The sequence below is a fragment of the Acipenser ruthenus genome, chromosome 17 (genome assembly GCF_902713425.1).
Source record: "Acipenser ruthenus chromosome 17, fAciRut3.2 maternal haplotype, whole genome shotgun sequence".
NCBI lineage: Eukaryota > Metazoa > Chordata > Actinopteri > Acipenseriformes > Acipenseridae > Acipenser > Acipenser ruthenus.
The window spans coordinates 17,263,195-17,282,057 of NC_081205.1; the positions used below are offsets into that span (position 1 = coordinate 17,263,195).

Below are 18,863 nucleotides of genomic sequence, written 5' to 3' on the forward strand. Positions count from 1 at the left end.
AAGAGAAGTCAATGGAGTTGATGGAGTGGTTGTTTGTGTGTGTGTGTGTAAGAGAAGTCAATGGAGTTGATGGAGTGGCTGGGTGTGTGTGTAAGAGAAGTCAATGGAGCTGATGGAGTGGCTGTGTGTGTGTGTGTGTGTAAGAGAAGTCAATGAAGTTGATGGAGTGGCTGGGTGTGTGTGTGTGTAAGAGAAGTCAATGGAGTTGATGGAGTGGCTGGGTGTGTGTGTGTAAGAGAAGTCAATGGAGCTGATGAAGTGGCTGGGTGTGTTTGTAAGAGAAGTCAATGCAGCTGATGGAGTGGCTGGGTGTGTGTGTGTAAGAGAAGTCAATGGAGCTGATGGAGTGGCTGGGTGTGTGTAAGAGAAGTCAATGGATTTGACGGTGTGGCTGGGTGTGTGTGTAAGAGAAGTCAATGGAGTTGATGGAGTGGCTGGGTGTGTGTGTGTGTGTAAGAGAAGTCAATGGAGCTGATGGAGTGGCTGGGTGTGTGTGTAAGAGAAGTCAAAGGAGTTGATGGAGTGGCTGGGTGTGTGTGTGTAAGAGAAGTCAATGGAGCTGATGGAGTGGCTGGGTGTGTTTGTAAGAGAAGTCAATGCAGCTGATGGAGTGGCTGGGTGTGTGTGTGGAAAAGAAGTCAATGGAGCTGATGGAGTGGCTGGGTGTGTGTGTAAGAGAAGTCAATGGAGCTAATGGAGTGGCTGGGTGTGTGTGTAAGAGAAGTCAATGGAGTTGATGGAGTGGCTGTGTGTGTGTGTAAGAGAAGTCAATGGAGCTGATGGAGTGGCTGGGTGTGTGTGTAAGAGAAGTCAATGGAGTTGATGGAGTGGCTGGGTGTGTGTGTAAGAGAAGTCAATGGAGCTGATGGAGTGGCTGGGTGTGTGTGTAAGAGAAGTCAATGGAGCTGATGGAGTGGTTGGGTGTGTGTGTAAGAGAGAAGTCAATGGAGCTGATGGAGTGGCTGGGTGTGTGTGTAAGAGAAGTCAGTGGAGCTGATGGAGTGGCTGGGTGTGTGTAAGAGAAGTCAATGGAGCTGATGGACTGGCTGGGTGTGTTTGTAAGAGAAGTCAATGCAGCTGATGGAGTGGCTGGGTGTGTGTGTAAGAGAAGTCAATGGAGCTGATGAAGTGGCTGGGTGTGTGTGTAAGAGAAGTCAATGGAGCTGATGGAGTGGCTGGGTGTGTGTGTGTGTGTAAGAGAAGTCAATGGAGTTGATGGAGTGGTTGGGTGTGTGTGTAAGAGAAGTCAATGGAGCAAATGGAGTGGCTGGGTGTGTGTGTAAGAGAAGTCAATGGAGCTGATGGAGTGGCTGGGTGTGTGTGTAAGAGAAGTCAATGGAGCTGATGGAGTGGTTGGGTGTGTGTGTAAGAGAGAAGTCAATGGAGCTGATGGAGTGGCTGGGTGTGTGTGTAAGAGAAGTCAATGGAGCTGATGGAGTGGCTGGGTGTGTGTGTGTGTAAGAAAAGTCAATGGAGTTGATGGAGTGGCTGGGTGTGTGTGTAAGAGAAGTCAGTGGAGCTGATGGAGTGGCTGGGTGCGTGTGTGTAAGAGAGAAGTCAATGGAGCTGATGGAGTGGCTGGGTGTGTGTAAGAGAAGTCAATGGAGCTGATGGACTGGCTGGGTGTGTTTGTAAGAGAAGTCAATGCAGCTGATGGAGTGGCTGGGTGTGTGTGTAAGAGAAGTCAATGGAGCTGATGAAGTGGCTGGGTGTGTGTGTAAGAGAAGTCAATGGAGCTGATGGAGTGGCTGGGTGTGTGTGTGTGTGTAAGAGAAGTCAATGGAGTTGATGGAGTGGCTGGGTGTGTGTGTAAGAGAAGTCAATTGAGTTGATGGAGTGGTTGTTTGTGTGTGTGTGTGTAAGAGAAGTCAATGGAGTTGATGGAGTGGCTGGGTGTGTGTGTAAGAGAAGTCAATGGAGTTGATGGAGTGGTTGTTTGTGTGTGTGTGTGTAAGAGAAGTCAATGGAGTTGATGGAGTGGCTGGGTGTGTGTGTAAGAGAAGTCAATGGAGCTGATGGAGTGGCTGTGTGTGTGTGTGTGTGTAAGAGAAGTCAATGAAGTTGATGGAGTGGCTGGGTGTGTGTGTGTGTAAGAGAAGTCAATGGAGTTGATGGAGTGGCTGGGTGTGTGTGTGTAAGAGAAGTCAATGGAGCTGATGAAGTGGCTGGGTGTGTTTGTAAGAGAAGTCAATGCAGCTGATGGAGTGGCTGGGTGTGTGTGTGTAAGAGAAGTCAATGGAGCTGATGGAGTGGCTGGGTGTGTGTAAGAGAAGTCAATGGATTTGACGGTGTGGCTGGGTGTGTGTGTAAGAGAAGTCAATGGAGTTGATGGAGTGGCTGGGTGTGTGTGTGTGTGTAAGAGAAGTCAATGGAGCTGATGGAGTGGCTGGGTGTGTGTGTAAGAGAAGTCAAAGGAGTTGATGGAGTGGCTGGGTGTGTGTGTGTAAGAGAAGTCAATGGAGCTGATGGAGTGGCTGGGTGTGTTTGTAAGAGAAGTCAATGCAGCTGATGGAGTGGCTGGGTGTGTGTGTGGAAAAGAAGTCAATGGAGCTGATGGAGTGGCTGGGTGTGTGTGTAAGAGAAGTCAATGGAGCTAATGGAGTGGCTGGGTGTGTGTGTAAGAGAAGTCAATGGAGTTGATGGAGTGGCTGTGTGTGTGTGTAAGAGAAGTCAATGGAGCTGATGGAGTGGCTGGGTGTGTGTGTAAGAGAAGTCAATGGAGTTGATGGAGTGGCTGGGTGTGTGTGTAAGAGAAGTCAATGGAGCTGATGGAGTGGCTGGGTGTGTGTGTAAGAGAAGTCAATGGAGCTGATGGAGTGGTTGGGTGTGTGTGTAAGAGAGAAGTCAATGGAGCTGATGGAGTGGCTGGGTGTGTGTGTAAGAGAAGTCAGTGGAGCTGATGGAGTGGCTGGGTGTGTGTAAGAGAAGTCAATGGAGCTGATGGACTGGCTGGGTGTGTTTGTAAGAGAAGTCAATGCAGCTGATGGAGTGGCTGGGTGTGTGTGTAAGAGAAGTCAATGGAGCTGATGAAGTGGCTGGGTGTGTGTGTAAGAGAAGTCAATGGAGTTGATGGAGTGGCTGGGTGTGTGTGTGTGTAAGACAAGTCAATGGAGTTGATGGAGAGGCTGGGTGTGTGTGTAAGAGAAGTCAATGGAGTTGATGGAGTGGTTGTTTGTGTGTGTGTGTGTAAGAGAAGTCAATGGATTTGATGGAGTGGCTGGGTGTGTGTGTAAGAGAAGTCAATGGAGTTGATGGAGTGGCTGGGTGTGTGTGTAAGAGAAGTCAATGGAGCTGATGGAGTGGCTGGGTGTGTTTGTAAGAGAAGTCAATGCAGCTGATGGAGTGGCTGGGTGTGTGTGTGTAAGAGAAGTCAATGGAGCTGATGGAGTGGCTGGGTGTGTGTCTAAGAGAAGTCAATGGAGCTGATGGAGTGGCTGGGTGTGTGTGTAAGAGAAGTCAATGGAGTTGATGGAGTGGCTGGGTGTGTGTGTGTAAGAGAAGTCAATGGAGCTGATGGAGTGGCTGGGTGTGTTTGTAAGAGAAGTCAATGCAGCTGATGGAGTGGCTGGGTGTGTGTGTGGAAGAGAAGTCAATGGAGCTGATGGAGTGGCTGGGTGTGTGTGTAAGAGAAGTCAATGGAGCTAATGGAGTGGCTGGGTGTGTGTGTAAGAGAAGTCAATGGAGCTGATGGAGTGGCTGGGTGTGTGTGTAAGAGAAGTCAATGGAGCTGATGGAGTGGTTGGGTGTGTGTGTAAGAGAGAAGTCAATGGAGCTGATGGAGTGGCTGGGTGTGTGTGTAAGAGAAGTCAATGGAGCTGATGGAGTGGCTGGGTGTGTGTGTAAGAGAAGTCAATGGAGCTAATGGAGTGTCTGTGTGTGTGTGTGTAAGAGAAGTCAATGGAGCTGATGGAGTGGCTGGGTGTGTGTGTAAGAGAAGTCAATGGAGTTGATGGAGTGGCTGGGTGTGTGTGTAAGAGAAGTCAATGGAGCCGATGGAGTGGCTGGGTGTGTGTGTAAGAGAAGTCAATGGAGCTGATGGAGTGGTTGGGTGTGTGTGTAAGAGAGAAGTCAATGGAGCTGATGGAGTGGCTGGGTGTGTGTGTAAGAGAGAAGTCAATGGAGCTGATGGAGTGGCTGGGTGTGTGTGTAAGAAAAGTCAATGGAGCTGATGGAGTGGCTGGGTGTGTGTAAGAGAAGTCAATGGAGCTGATGGACTGGCTGGGTGTGTTTGTAAGAGAAGTCAATGCAGCTGATGGAGTGGCTGGGTGTGTGTGTAAGAGAAGTCAATGGAGCTGATGGAGTGGCTGGGTGTGTGTGTAAGAGAAGTCAATGGAGTTGATGGAGTGGCTGGGTGTGTGTGTGTGTGTGTAAGAGAAGTCAATGGAGCTGATGGAGTGGCTGGGTGTGTGTGTAAGAGAAGTCAATGGAGTTGATGGAGTGGCTGGGTGTGTGTGTGTAAGAGAAGTCAATGGAGCTGATGGAGTGGCTGGGTGTGTTTGTAAGAGAAGTCAATGCAGCTGATGGAGTGGCTGGGTGTGTTTGTAAGAGAAGTCAATGCAGCTGATGGAGTGGCTGGGTGTGTGTGTGGAAGAGAAGTCAATGGAGCTGATGGAGTGGCTTGGTGTGTGTGTAAGAGAAGTCAATGGAGTTGATGGAGTGGTTGTGTGTGTGTGTAAGAGAAGTCAATGGAGCTGATGGAGTGGCTGGGTGTGTGTGTGTAAGAGATTTCAATGGAGCTGATGAAGTGGCTGGGTGTGTGTGTAAGAGAAGTCAATGGAGTTGATGGAGTGGCTGGGTGTGTGTGTGTAAGAGAAGTCAATGGAGCTGATGGAGTGGCTGGGTGTGTTTGTAAGAGAAGTCAATGCAGCTGATGGAGTGGCTGGGTGTGTGTGTGGAAGAGAAGTCAATGGAGCTGATGGAGTGGCTGGGTGTGTGTGTAAGAGAAGTCAATGGAGCTAATGGAGTGGCTGGGTGTGTGTGTAAGAGAAGTCAATGGAGCTGATGGAGTGGCTGGGTGTGTGTGTAAGAGAAGTCAATGGAGCTGATGGAGTGGTTGGGTGTGTGTGTAAGAGAGATGTCAATGGAGCTGATGGAGTGGCTGGGTGTGTGTGTAAGAGAAGTCAATGGAGCTGATGGAGTGGCTGGGTGTGTGTGTAAGAGAAGTCAATGGAGCTAATGGAGTGTCTGTGTGTGTGTGTGTAAGAGAAGTCAATGGAGCTGATGGAGTGGCTGGGTGTGTGTGTAAGAGAAGTCAATGGAGTTGATGGAGTGGCTGGGTGTGTGTGTAAGAGAAGTCAATGGAGCTGATGGAGTGGCTGGGTGTGTGTGTAAGAGAAGTCAATGGAGCTGATGGAGTGGTTGGGTGTGTGTGTAAGAGAGAAGTCAATGGAGCTGATGGAGTGGCTGGGTGTGTGTGTAAGAGAGAAGTCAATGGAGCTGATGGAGTGGCTGGGTGTGTGTGTGTGTAAGAAAAGTCAATGGAGCTGATGGAGTGGCTGGGTGTGTGTAAGAGAAGTCAATGGAGCTGATGGACTGGCTGGGTGTGTTTGTAAGAGAAGTCAATGCAGCTGATGGAGTGGCTGGGTGTGTGTGTAAGAGAAGTCAATGGAGCTGATGAAGTGGCTGGGTGTGTGTGTAAGAGAAGTCAATGGAGTTGATGGAGTGGCTGGGTGTGTGTGTGTGTGTAAGAGAAGTCAATGGAGCTGATGGAGTGGCTGGGTGTGTGTGTAAGAGAAGTCAATGGAGTTGATGGAGTGGCTGGGTGTATGTGTGTAAGAGAAGTCAATGGAGCTGATGGAGTGGCTGGGTGTGTTTGTAAGAGAAGTCAATGCAGCTGATGGAGTGGCTGGGTGTGTTTGTAAGAGAAGTCAATGCAGCTGATGGAGTGGCTGGGTGTGTGTGTGGAAGAGAAGTCAATGGAGCTGATGGAGTGGCTGGGTGTGTTTGTAAGAGAAGTCAATGCAGCTGATGGAGTGGCTGGGTGTGTGTGTGGAAGAGAAGTCAATGGAGCTGATGGTGTGGCTGGGTGTGTGTGTAAGAGAAGTCAATGGAGTTGATGGAGTGGCTGGGTGTGTGTGTGTGTGTAAGAGAAATCAATGGAGCTGATGGAGTGGCTGGGTGTGTGTGTAAGAGAAGTCAAAGGAGTTGATGGAGTGGCTGGGTGTGTGTGTGTAAGAGAAGTCAATGGAGCTGATGGAGTGGCTGGGTGTGTGTGTAAGAGAAGTCAATGGAGCTGATGGAGTGGTTGGGTGTGTGTGTAAGAGAGAAGTCAATGGAGCTGATGGAGTGGCTGGGTGTGTGTGTAAGAGAAGTCAGTGGAGCTGATGGAGTGGCTGGGTGTGTGTAAGAGAAGTCAATGGAGCTGATGGACTGGCTGGGTGTGTTTGTAAGAGAAGTCAATGCAGCTGATGGAGTGGCTGGGTGTGTGTGTAAGAGAAGTCAATGGAGCTGATGAAGTGGCTGGGTGTGTGTGTAAGAGAAGTCAATGGAGTTGATGGAGTGGCTGGGTGTGTGTGTGTGTAAGACAAGTCAATGGAGTTGATGGAGAGGCTGGGTGTGTGTGTAAGAGAAGTCAATGGAGTTGATGGAGTGGTTGTTTGTGTGTGTGTGTGTAAGAGAAGTCAATGGATTTGATGGAGTGGCTGGGTGTGTGTGTAAGAGAAGTCAATGGAGTTGATGGAGTGGCTGGGTGTGTGTGTAAGAGAAGTCAATGGAGCTGATGGAGTGGCTGGGTGTGTTTGTAAGAGAAGTCAATGCAGCTGATGGAGTGGCTGGGTGTGTGTGTGTAAGAGAAGTCAATGGAGCTGATGGAGTGGCTGGGTGTGTGTCTAAGAGAAGTCAATGGAGCTGATGGAGTGGCTGGGTGTGTGTGTAAGAGAAGTCAATGGAGTTGATGGAGTGGCTGGGTGTGTGTGTGTAAGAGAAGTCAATGGAGCTGATGGAGTGGCTGGGTGTGTTTGTAAGAGAAGTCAATGCAGCTGATGGAGTGGCTGGGTGTGTGTGTGGAAGAGAAGTCAATGGAGCTGATGGAGTGGCTGGGTGTGTGTGTAAGAGAAGTCAATGGAGCTAATGGAGTGGCTGGGTGTGTGTGTAAGAGAAGTCAATGGAGCTGATGGAGTGGCTGGGTGTGTGTGTAAGAGAAGTCAATGGAGCTGATGGAGTGGTTGGGTGTGTGTGTAAGAGAGAAGTCAATGGAGCTGATGGAGTGGCTGGGTGTGTGTGTAAGAGAAGTCAATGGAGCTGATGGAGTGGCTGGGTGTGTGTGTAAGAGAAGTCAATGGAGCTAATGGAGTGTCTGTGTGTGTGTGTGTAAGAGAAGTCAATGGAGCTGATGGAGTGGCTGGGTGTGTGTGTAAGAGAAGTCAATGGAGTTGATGGAGTGGCTGGGTGTGTGTGTAAGAGAAGTCAATGGAGCTGATGGAGTGGCTGGGTGTGTGTGTAAGAGAAGTCAATGGAGCTGATGGAGTGGTTGGGTGTGTGTGTAAGAGAGAAGTCAATGGAGCTGATGGAGTGGCTGGGTGTGTGTGTAAGAGAGAAGTCAATGGAGCTGATGGAGTGGCTGGGTGTGTGTGTGTAAGAAAAGTCAATGGAGCTGATGGAGTGGCTGGGTGTGTGTTTGTAAGAGAAGTCAATGCAGCTGATGGACTGGCTGGGTGTGTTTGTAAGAGAAGTCAATGCAGCTGATGGAGTGGCTGGGTGTGTGTGTAAGAGAAGTCAATGGAGTTGATGGAGTGGCTGGGTGTGTGTGTGTGTGTAAGAGAAGTCAATGGAGCTGATGGAGTGGCTGGGTGTGTGTGTAAGAGAAGTCAATGGAGTTGATGGAGTGGCTGGGTGTGTGTGTGTAAGAGAAGTCAATGGAGCTGATGGAGTGGCTGGCTGTGTTTGTAAGAGAAGTCAATGCAGCTGATGGAGTGGCTGGGTGTGTTTGTAAGAGAAGTCAATGCAGCTGATGGAGTGGCTGGGTGTGTGTGTGGAAGAGAAGTCAATGGAGCTGATGGAGTGGCTGGGTGTGTGTGTGTAAGAGATTTCAATGGAGCTGATGAAGTGGCTGGGTGTGTGTGTAAGAGAAGTCAATGGAGTTGATGGAGTGGCTGGGTGTGTGTGTGTAAGAGAAGTCAATGGAGCTGATGGAGTGGCTGGGTGTGTTTGTAAGAGAAGTCAATGCAGCTGATGGAGTGGCTGGGTGTGTGTGTGGAAGAGAAGTCAATGGAGCTGATGGAGTGGCTGGGTGTGTGTGTAAGAGAAGTCAATGGAGCTAATGGAGTGGCTGGGTGTGTGTGTAAGAGAAGTCAATGGAGCTGATGGAGTGGCTGGGTGTGTGTGTAAGAGAAGTCAATGGAGCTGATGGAGTGGTTGGGTGTGTGTGTAAGAGAGAAGTCAATGGAGCTGATGGAGTGGCTGGGTGTGTGTGTAAGAGAAGTCAATGGAGCTGATGGAGTGGCTGGGTGTGTGTGTAAGAGAAGTCAATGGAGCTAATGGAGTGTCTGTGTGTGTGTGTGTAAGAGAAGTCAATGGAGCTGATGGAGTGGTTGGGTGTGTGTGTAAGAGAGAAGTCAATGGAGCTGATGGAGTGGCTGGGTGTGTGTGTAAGAGAGAAGTCAATGGAGCTGATGGAGTGGCTGGGTGTGTGTGTGTGTAAGAAAAGTCAATGGAGCTGATGGAGTGGCTGGGTGTGTGTAAGAGAAGTCAATGGAGCTGATGGACTGGCTGGGTGTGTTTGTAAGAGAAGTCAATGCAGCTGATGGAGTGGCTGGGTGTGTGTGTGGAAGAGAAGTCAATGGAGCTGATGGAGTGGCTGGGTGTGTGTGTGTAAGAGATTTCAATGGAGCTGATGAAGTGGCTGGGTGTGTGTGTAAGAGAAGTCAATGGAGTTGATGGAGTGGCTGGGTGTGTGTGTGTAAGAGAAGTCAATGGAGCTGATGGAGTGGCTGGGTGTGTTTGTAAGAGAAGTCAATGCAGCTGATGGAGTGGCTGGGTGTGTGTGTGGAAGAGAAGTCAATGGAGCTGATGGAGTGGCTGGGTGTGTGTGTAAGAGAAGTCAATGGAGCTAATGGAGTGGCTGGGTGTGTGTGTAAGAGAAGTCAATGGAGCTGATGGAGTGGCTGGGTGTGTGTGTAAGAGAAGTCAATGGAGCTGATGGAGTGGTTGGGTGTGTGTGTAAGAGAGAAGTCAATGGAGCTGATGGAGTGGCTGGGTGTGTGTGTAAGAGAAGTCAATGGAGCTGATGGAGTGGCTGGGTGTGTGTGTAAGAGAAGTCAATGGAGCTAATGGAGTGTCTGTGTGTGTGTGTGTAAGAGAAGTCAATGGAGCTGATGGAGTGGTTGGGTGTGTGTGTAAGAGAGAAGTCAATGGAGCTGATGGAGTGGCTGGGTGTGTGTGTAAGAGAGAAGTCAATGGAGCTGATGGAGTGGCTGGGTGTGTGTGTGTGTAAGAAAAGTCAATGGAGCTGATGGAGTGGCTGGGTGTGTGTAAGAGAAGTCAATGGAGCTGATGGACTGGCTGGGTGTGTTTGTAAGAGAAGTCAATGCAGCTGATGGAGTGGCTGGGTGTGTGTGTAAGAGAAGTCAATGGAGCTGATGAAGTGGCTGGGTGTGTGTGTAAGAGAAGTCAATGGAGTTGATGGAGTGGCTGGGTGTGTGTGTGTGTGTAAGAGAAGTCAATGGAGCTGATGGAGTGGCTGGGTGTGTGTGTAAGAGAAGTCAATGGAGTTGATGGAGTGGCTGGGTGTATGTGTGTAAGAGAAGTCAATGGAGCTGATGGAGTGGCTGGGTGTGTTTGTAAGAGAAGTCAATGCAGCTGATGGAGTGGCTGGGTGTGTTTGTAAGAGAAGTCAATGCAGCTGATGGAGTGGCTGGGTGTGTGTGTGGAAGAGAAGTCAATGGAGCTGATGGAGTGGCTGGGTGTGTGTGTAAGAGAAGTCAATGGAGTTGATGGAGTGGTTGTGTGTGTGTGTAAGAGAAGTCAATGGAGCTGATGGAGTGGCTGGGTGTGTGTGTAAGAGATTTCAATGGAGCTGATGAAGTGGCTGGGTGTGTGTGTAAGAGAAGTCAATGGAGTTGATGGAGTGGCTGGGTGTGTGTGTGTGTGTAAGAGAAGTCAATGGAGCTGATGGAGTGGCTGGGTGTGTGTGTAAGAGAAGTCAATGGAGTTGATGGAGTGGCTGGGTGTGTGTGTGTAAGAGAAGTCAATGGAGCTGATGGAGTGGCTGGGTGTGTTTGTAAGAGAAGTCAATGCAGCTGATGGAGTGGCTGGGTGTGTTTGTAAGAGAAGTCAATGCAGCTGATGGAGTGGCTGGGTGTGTGTGTGGAAGAGAAGTCAATGGAGCTGATGGAGTGGCTGGGTGTGTGTGTAAGAGAAGTCAATGGAGTTGATGGAGTGGCTGGGTGTGTGTGTGTAAGAGAAGTCAATGGAGCTGATGAAGTGGCTGGGTGTGTTTGTAAGAGAAGTCAATGCAGCTGATGGAGTGGCTGGGTGTGTGTGTAAGAGAAGTCAATGGAGCTGATGGAGTGGCTGGGTGTGTGTAAGAGAAGTCAATGGATTTGATGGAGTGGCTGGGTGTGTGTGTAAGAGAAGTCAATGGAGTTGATGGAGTGGCTGGGTGTGTGTGTGTAAGAGAAGTCAATGGAGCTGATGAAGTGGCTGGGTGTGCGTAAGAGAAGTCAATGGAGCTGATGGAGTGGCTGGGTGTGTGTGTATAAGAGAACAATGGAGCTGATGAAGTGGCTGGGTGTGTGTGTAAGAGAAGTCAATGGAGTTGATGGAGTGGATGGGTGTGTGTGTAAGAGAAGTCAATGGAGCTGATGGAGTGGCTGGGTGTGTCTAAGAGAAGTCAATGGAGCTGATGGAGTGGCTGGGTGTGTGTGTAAGAGAAGTCAATGGAGCTGATGAAGTGGCTGTGTGTGTGGCAGCACTGTAAAAAAGTTATTGTTTTTTGCATTTCTGATATACACAATTGGTTATCCTGTAATGTAGCACAGACAAAATACAGATTTTTAAAATGGCAAGAGGCACGGTAATGCATAATTGGGGAGCTGAAAATTCTACTGTGGGTTATAATATATTATTATTATTAGTTTATTTAGCAGACGCCTTTATCCAAGGCGACTTAAAGAGACTAGGGTGTGTGAACTATGCATCAACTGCAAATTCACTTACAATTACGTCTCACCCGAAAGACGGAGCACAAGGAGCTTAAGTGACTTGCTCAGGGTCACACAATGAGTCAGTGGCTGAGGTGGGATTTGAACAGGGGACTTCCTGGTTACCTTTTCTTTAATCACTGGACCACACAGCCTCAATAACAACAAATGCAACTTCAGTGCTATAGTGCTTAAAGATAAGGGACTGACAGGGAGAGAGTGTGGACTAGCGGTTAGAGCAGAGAGTAGGAGAGAGACAATATTCTCTTGTAGTTCAAGATGAGGGACTGGGAGAGAGGCAATATTCTGTAGTTAGAGCTGAGATACTGGGAGTGAGTAAATATTCTCCAGCTGTTAGAGCTAAGAGACTGGGAGGCAATATATCTCTAGTCTTTAGAGCTGAGGGACTGGGAGAGAGGCAATATCTCTAGTGTTTAGAGCTGAGGGACTGGGAGGCAGACGTTACACACAGGATCATGCAAACATGAAGAAGAATTCAGTGCAGCAATCATAGACAAAGCCTGTTGCTGTTCATTGCACAGTACCTTCAGCAGACGTCTGTAGGGTTTTCAAGAGTATGAACAGGAGCATGTGGACACTGCACTGGGCCATCAGGTTCACTACACTGCAAGAATAGAAAGAACCAAGCATGTCAATAACCAACACAACTGCTGGCATTGTTGTAAAAACAAAACTAGAGCTATTATTAACACAAGATACACCCTACGTGTGCCCTGCCAGGCACAACTGGATAGGAGAGGCTCTCAATGATGCCCATTAAACATTACACACACACACACACACAAAAAGTTAATTACTTGTTAAAAGTGGAATGTGTTGCTTTGCTTTGCCATTGCTGGGTAGATGCATAATCTGCACAGCTATTCAGCATTGTGCCTGGAGGGCTGGGGAGAAAAAAAACAAAATGTTCACTTGAAGAAAGTATAACTGAAAGGATGTATTTGTTGTTAACCCTTTTGATGCTGAAGCCCCCAGTGGTTGTAGTGGGTGTTCTGCAGTCTTAAGAACCTTAATAAGAAAAAAATATACTACGATTAGCTTTTTTACTCCCATCCGTGAGCCCCCTGCTGTTCCCATAGTCTGTAAGGACTGTCACTTTGGCAGCAGATACACTGGATTCACCCATCCAATACAAAGCATTTTCAAAACGGATTCACTGGAAGTCAGGATGGGACTAGCAAATCAGGTGCTAAAATAATAAATAGCAAAGCATAATGTTATTAACTATGCATGTTACAAAAATTGAATTATGTAATTGACAATCCAGTATTTATCTCGACGTATATAATGAGGAATGGAATATGTTTTCTATTTAATCATAGCAGCCCTAATGTACAATGACAATTTATTGTCTATACTTTGTTAATACAGTGCTCCCTCGCTATAACGTGGGTCTCGGGGGACACACAATATGAGCGTTATAACAGAAGAGCGTTATAAATGGGGGAGGGGGTGGGGGCCGCTGCGGGACACTAAGACACATCTGACTAAAATACAAAATTAAATAGCTTCCTCTCTATAATGCACATATAGTGAAGCAAAAATGTAACTTTCTGTGAATTAACCATGCATAAAGCACCATGTAATCAACGCTATATTTTTACAAAAAAAAAGTAACATTCCCACTCGTGGATCATTTTAATCAGCAGTTTTTAAATTATAAATAGCCTGGCTAAACGGCGGTTGGAAGTTCAGTTCGAAGTGACAGACAAGAAAACCAGGGGTGAGAAGGAGAGCGGGTTGGGCGAGGGGAAGAGGGAATGGGCTCGCCCCAGGTTCGGCTGCCGGAGCGGGGCTGAAGCGAAGCTTAAGCGTCTCGTCTCCCGGAGAAAGCTGCAGCTCCTCTCGCAGCAAAAAAGTAAATACATTAGGAAAGATAACCATGTAATAGGCCTAATATTTATTTAGTTATAAAACAAATGCTGAATAAGATGTCTGTGTTATAAAGTGCCAGAGCAGCTTTTCTTCAGTTCAGATACTGTATCAAAAGGGAGAGACAGAAACAGAAGTTAGACAGTTTGATGTATTTGTATTTGCTGTAGAAATATTGCATGAATCACTAGTATAGGGAATTGGGGGACATGCTGTAGGAGCGTTATATCGGAGAGCCTTATAGCGAGGGAGCACTGTTTAGTATCAGTTAGTAATCCCCGTCCCTTTGACATTTTGCCCGATCGAGGAGTTGGCACTGTGTGTGAGTTAAGCTGGAGAAGTCAAGATCTACCCTTCTCCGTGAGCAGTTCTTTCAGACACCCCAAACAGGTTTGCAATGTGGGAGGCGGTCAGACCACACTGGGTGTAATATTCTATTGAGCTCACTGAAATATCCAAGCATGGACATCCAGGTTTGCCACTCTTCACCACTCCACAGTGGTATCCCACAGCATCATTTTGTGGAATACCAGAATTTCTTTAAGACTTGCTAATGACAGGGTCTACATCATTACCAGTAAGCGTGGACACCTGCCCTAATCTCTCCAACAACCATTCTACACGGTACACCATGTAGTCCCGAGATACGGAGTCTGCATCGATTTGATTCACAAGTGTGAACAGGTCTCGTCTAATAAATTCAGTCATTTCCGTTTTACTGTAAACTATTTAAAATTAAGTACTGAAACGATGCACGTGTGTGTGTATTCTCAACAAATAAAATAACGACACCAGATTTGGCTGTTTTTCAAATTCTAAAAATGTAGTCAAACTCAATCGAATGTCACTACCATACAGTTTTGCAGCTATTGGATTAGCCAATGGTGTAATAGATACCGCCCACTGGTTCTGATTGACAGAAGTGCTTCTGTCAAAATGAAATGTAAACGAAAACGAGGTCACTTCGAAAAGGTAAATGCATTTACGGAAATGTAAAAGCTGCAGAGTGGACATTGTTGAAATAAATTAATGAATAAATAAATAAATGGATGCATAAATACATATCGATGTATTTATGTATGTATTTATTTATTTATTTTTAATTTTGGCATGGAATATCCTCCACAGACATAACGACACCAGACTAAAATCCGTCCAGGTGTTCCCTCATAATCCCGATCATCGCTATAACGCCATCAACCCAAAAGCTATTGCGTTACTCTACACTTGGAACACTTCTCTTTGGCACGGGGCAATGACATTAGCATGCGCTTATTATATCAACTAGACTAAACTGCGAGCATACTGAAACTTTGTACATGTGCATCAACACCCCCATCTCATTATTATTATTTTAATAACCACGCTCCAAACTCCTAATCTAATTATCAAAGAGCTCGCCACTGCATTAAACATATTTACAGAGACGTTTCGATGACTTATTTAAAAAATACATGTAAACATGCATTTCCAAACCAATAACAAAACCTTGAGTTTAGTTCATTTCAAACCGGTCATTATTCCAAAATCATCATGCACCGCCTTTTCACATCATTATTCTTTGTATATTATTTTCTCAGCTATATATCGAGACACACTACTGCAGTATTCAGATACCCTGGCTACACACCGCAACTTCAAACTCCTCCCACACAGTCAGCAACACGCATCCAGAGCTCCCGAGTGCGGCGCCGTCACAACTCGTTTGGGAGAGGTGGTGCATTATGGGGTACCATCGGTCCTCCAATCGGTTATGATTCGTACAATAAAACTTCTCGGTTAACAAAAGAGATCTCTGTATTAAGTGAGGGATATTAACACATGCTTTTTTCAGATGGTTCCTTTATCTGCCTGTCACAGCGACTGCGAAAGGGAAGCATCTGCGTACGGCAATGTAATGCCATTTATAAAACCTTGACTTGTTTATTACAACACAAACAAACAATTACTTAATACAATATGTTAAGGAAGCATGTACAAAGTGACAAATGTCCACCACAGAAAACAATAACAAACACAAGCTCCTTCCTTATAAATCTGTTAATACATAAGGGGCAGTCCACACCTTATTCCATTTAACATTATATCGAGAAGACTAGAGAGACGTGGCTGCTGGTATTATCTTTCTCTTACAAAGGTCTAAATAGTTATTAAACTTCTTATCTAAAACAGAATAGATTGCAGAGACGGCAGAAATGGTTCAAACGTATAAATGAAAAATTGGTGCTCGACGCTACCATGTCCAGCGCTGTCCAGTTTGAAGAAGGCCTGTTGATGGACTCTATAATAATAATAATAATAATAATAATAATAATAATAATAATAATAATAATAATAATAATAATCTTTATTTATTTATATGTTCAGTGAAACTTCACATCATAGGGGCACTGCAGTAAAAATCTAAGGCCTCCTAACTGTTGGAAAATACAGTTTGGTATAATATTCCAAATACAACGTGGATGTTTAGGTACCTTTTAATCCAGATTTGATAAATGTAAAACATTTAGACCCCCTTGCCATATTTATCATATGTGTTTTCTTTTTCCAAATACATTTATACAGGAGTTTCTCAAATTCAGTACACACTGATTTGGGATTTCCAACGATGAGATTATGAAGATGCTCTTGATAAACCCCTGCTTTTGATAATAGGACTCTACCTAGAAGAGATAAATCTCTGGACAACCACAAATTATTATTTTTTTAGAAGCCTCTATAATAGGTTTAAAGTCAAATTTTTTGTGACCTTGATAGCCAAGTATGTTATCATTTCTTTAACAGGAATGTTACAGATTTCACTTTTTGCCATTTCTTCAAGGCTAATATCTCACAATTATTGATATTTAGAGTTAAACCCGACATCTGAGAGAATTTAGCAATTATTTCTAGAGCCTTTGAAACTTCATTTTTAAGAAATGTAATAGTGTCATCTGCTAATTGGCATATCTTAATTTCTTTACCATATATCTCAATCCCTTGAAAATGTTTGATTTACCAATAATGAAAGAATTTGGGTTGTCAACAGAAATGAAAAGTGGAGATAGAGCAGCCTGACAAATACCTCTGTGAACATCAAACCTTTGAGATGTCCCATGAGATAATTTAACAGAACTATTACTCCCTCTATAGAGTTTTTATTGCTTTGACAAAAAAAACCTCCAAATTAAAAAAAAAAAAAGTTTCAAAAATAGAATCATGTCAAACAGTATAAAGGCCTTGTGAAATCAAGTAAAATCATAAGAGTTTTCATTAATTAACTTGTTGTAATCAACTAAATCTAATATTAAGTGAATGTTGTTAGAAATATGCCTACCCTTCATAAAGGCTGATTGAGTTTCATCAATAATTTCGTTTAAACCAGATTTTAATCATTTGGCTAAAACTGATGCCAAAAGTCATAATTAAGAAGTGTAATTGGATGCCAATTATCAATTAAAAGGGAATGTTTGTGTGGTTTAGGAATAAGAGTTATCAGATGATGCAGGTAAGTCCTCCTTTTCAATGGCTTCTTTGAAGGTCATGTAAATGTGCTTTATTTTGCTCTTATCTGCCCCCTATTTTACTGCATTTAATCCTGTACTTCAGAATACTGTAATCTGCCAAGTGTTTAACCTGTAGTACTTTGGATTTAATCACATCCTGATGTAACTATCACTATTTAATCATATCCTGATGTAACTATCACTGTTATCTGCTGTATTATTGAATTGTGGTTTGTCACACTTGAACAAAAATTATTGTATCTCTTGATCTTATTGTATTACTTGTATTGTAACACTTGAAATGTATTTGCTTACGATTGTAAGTCGCCCTGGATAAGGGCGTCTGCTAAGAAATAAATAATAATAATAATAATAATAATAATAATAATAATAATAATAATAATAATAATAATAATAATAATAATAAAAGTTTGCAAATAAAAACTTAGCAAGAGTATCTTGAAATTTCTTGTAAAATTCAGAAGTTAAACCATCATTACCTGGAGATGTTTTGTTTTTTTACACTTTTGATACCAGGTTTAATTTCCTCTGTATTATATCTTGTGTACAGGTTATGTTAAATTCTTCAGTAATAACTTTAGCATTAGTTATTGAACTCAAAATATGGTTGATATTAGCTGTCCGAATGTTTTGGTTGTATAATTTTTTAATTTTTTTTTTTTTTGGGATCATATTTACATCACAATTCCTCTTTTCCTCTTCGCTCCCCTACGTTGTGTCAGAGATTCTATGACTTCAATCTCGCTGCGCGCAAAGGCCTATGGGAATTAAAGAGCTCAGGAGAAATTCTTCATTGAGTGTCAATGGAGATGTGTTACAATTTGCCGATTTTTGCGATGTTAAAGTTCTGAAGTAGGCTTCTTGAACAAAACGGCAGCACTGACAAATTCTGACAGTACATGATTATTATGAAAATTGCTATTGTATTGTGGAGCATGCGCAGAAATCCAGAGTAAGAGCACAGCCAGCACAGATATTCCACTATCAGCACACCATTCGGAAGGGTAAAACTGAGTTTTTCAACAATAAAATAACCATACAACATGCTGGTGGTATGCCTATTTCAATTCACGGTTTCCTCCCAGTAGCTATTGTTATGTATATTATTAATATTGTTAATGTTATGTATTCACAAAGTTAACAATGTTACCCACATGTAAAATAAATAATGAAGTGTACACATGTATGTTTGTTTTATTTTAAAATATTATTTCGAATACATGCAATACAATTACCTTTTCCCCCAGCGTATTTTTTTTTTTAATGAATTAGTCATTTAGCAGACGTTTTTATCCAAAGTGACTTACAGAGACTAGGGGGTAAACGGCGTATCAACAACTGCTACTGCAGAGTCACTTTATACGGCTTTGTTTACGTCTCATCCGAAGGATTGAGCACAAGGAGGTTAAGTGACTTGCTCAGGTAACACACAGTGAGTGAGTGGCTGAGCTGCGATTTGAACCGGGGACCTGATATCAAGACATTTTCGGTGCTAGTGCTTACTGGGTAAAACTTATTTATAAGTTATCTGTCAATCAAATATATGTAGCGCCTAATTACGACTGACAGGCTGTTAAAAAGTAGGAGTGTCTGAAGAAATGTTTTGACAAAAATCAATATCGATTTTGAAAAAAACCCTATTTTTGTATTTACTGAATGATTGTGTTTAATAACAGTGTACTATACGCAGTCCTGATCTGTGGGCGGTGCATATACAAATCAATATATTATTATTTTATTATTATTTATTTTTTAGCAGACACCCTTATCCAAGGCGACTTACAATTGTTACAGAATATCACAATACAATACAATTGTTACAGAATATCACATTACAGAATATCACATTACAGATGAGCAGTTATACAGTAAAATCAGTAGAAAATAATATCAAATTCAAATGAGCAAAATAAAGAATACAGTAAATAATTACATTTAAGAGCGAATTCAACAGTAAACTTATAGTAAAGATATATTGCTTATAAGAGTAAATTCCATAAGAGCACGTAGTAAGAACGATAAATGGATAAGTACGATTTCAAATAAGAGCAATTACAAAAAACGTGAATACGGATACGAAGTAAAATCAAGTACAAGATACAGGAAGTAGTTATAGTTAAGAGCAGTTGTAGAATACGGCAGGGTATGGAGCAGTTCAGTGCAAGTACAAGCTGATGCAAGTACTGGAACAATTGGGTGCCATCTCGTCCAGTACTATAGTCGAGAGTTGTGAGGTTTACAGATGCTGTCTGAACAGGTGTGTTGTGAGGAGGATCTGGAAGGTGGTCAGGGACTGAGCAGTCCTGGTATCCGTGGGTAGGTCGTT

General features: G+C 44.1%; 1 protein-coding gene across 1 annotated transcript in view; it reads right to left on the reverse strand.

Annotated features, from left to right (window-relative positions):
• The window catches only part of LOC117423648 (activin receptor type-1-like), a 68,154-nt gene extending 53,468 nt beyond the window's left edge, over nt 1–14,686 (reverse strand). The window contains exons 1-3 of the mRNA XM_034928810.2: nt 14,662–14,686; nt 11,957–12,043; nt 11,684–11,763 (exon numbers count right to left, since the gene is read on the reverse strand). Coding sequence (XP_034784701.2) covers nt 11,684–11,763; nt 11,957–12,030 — 154 coding nt within the window. The 5' untranslated portion in view covers nt 12,031–12,043; nt 14,662–14,686. The remainder of the gene's footprint in view (nt 1–11,683; nt 11,764–11,956; nt 12,044–14,661) is intronic.
• Nucleotides 14,687–18,863: the final 4,177 nt, after the last annotated feature.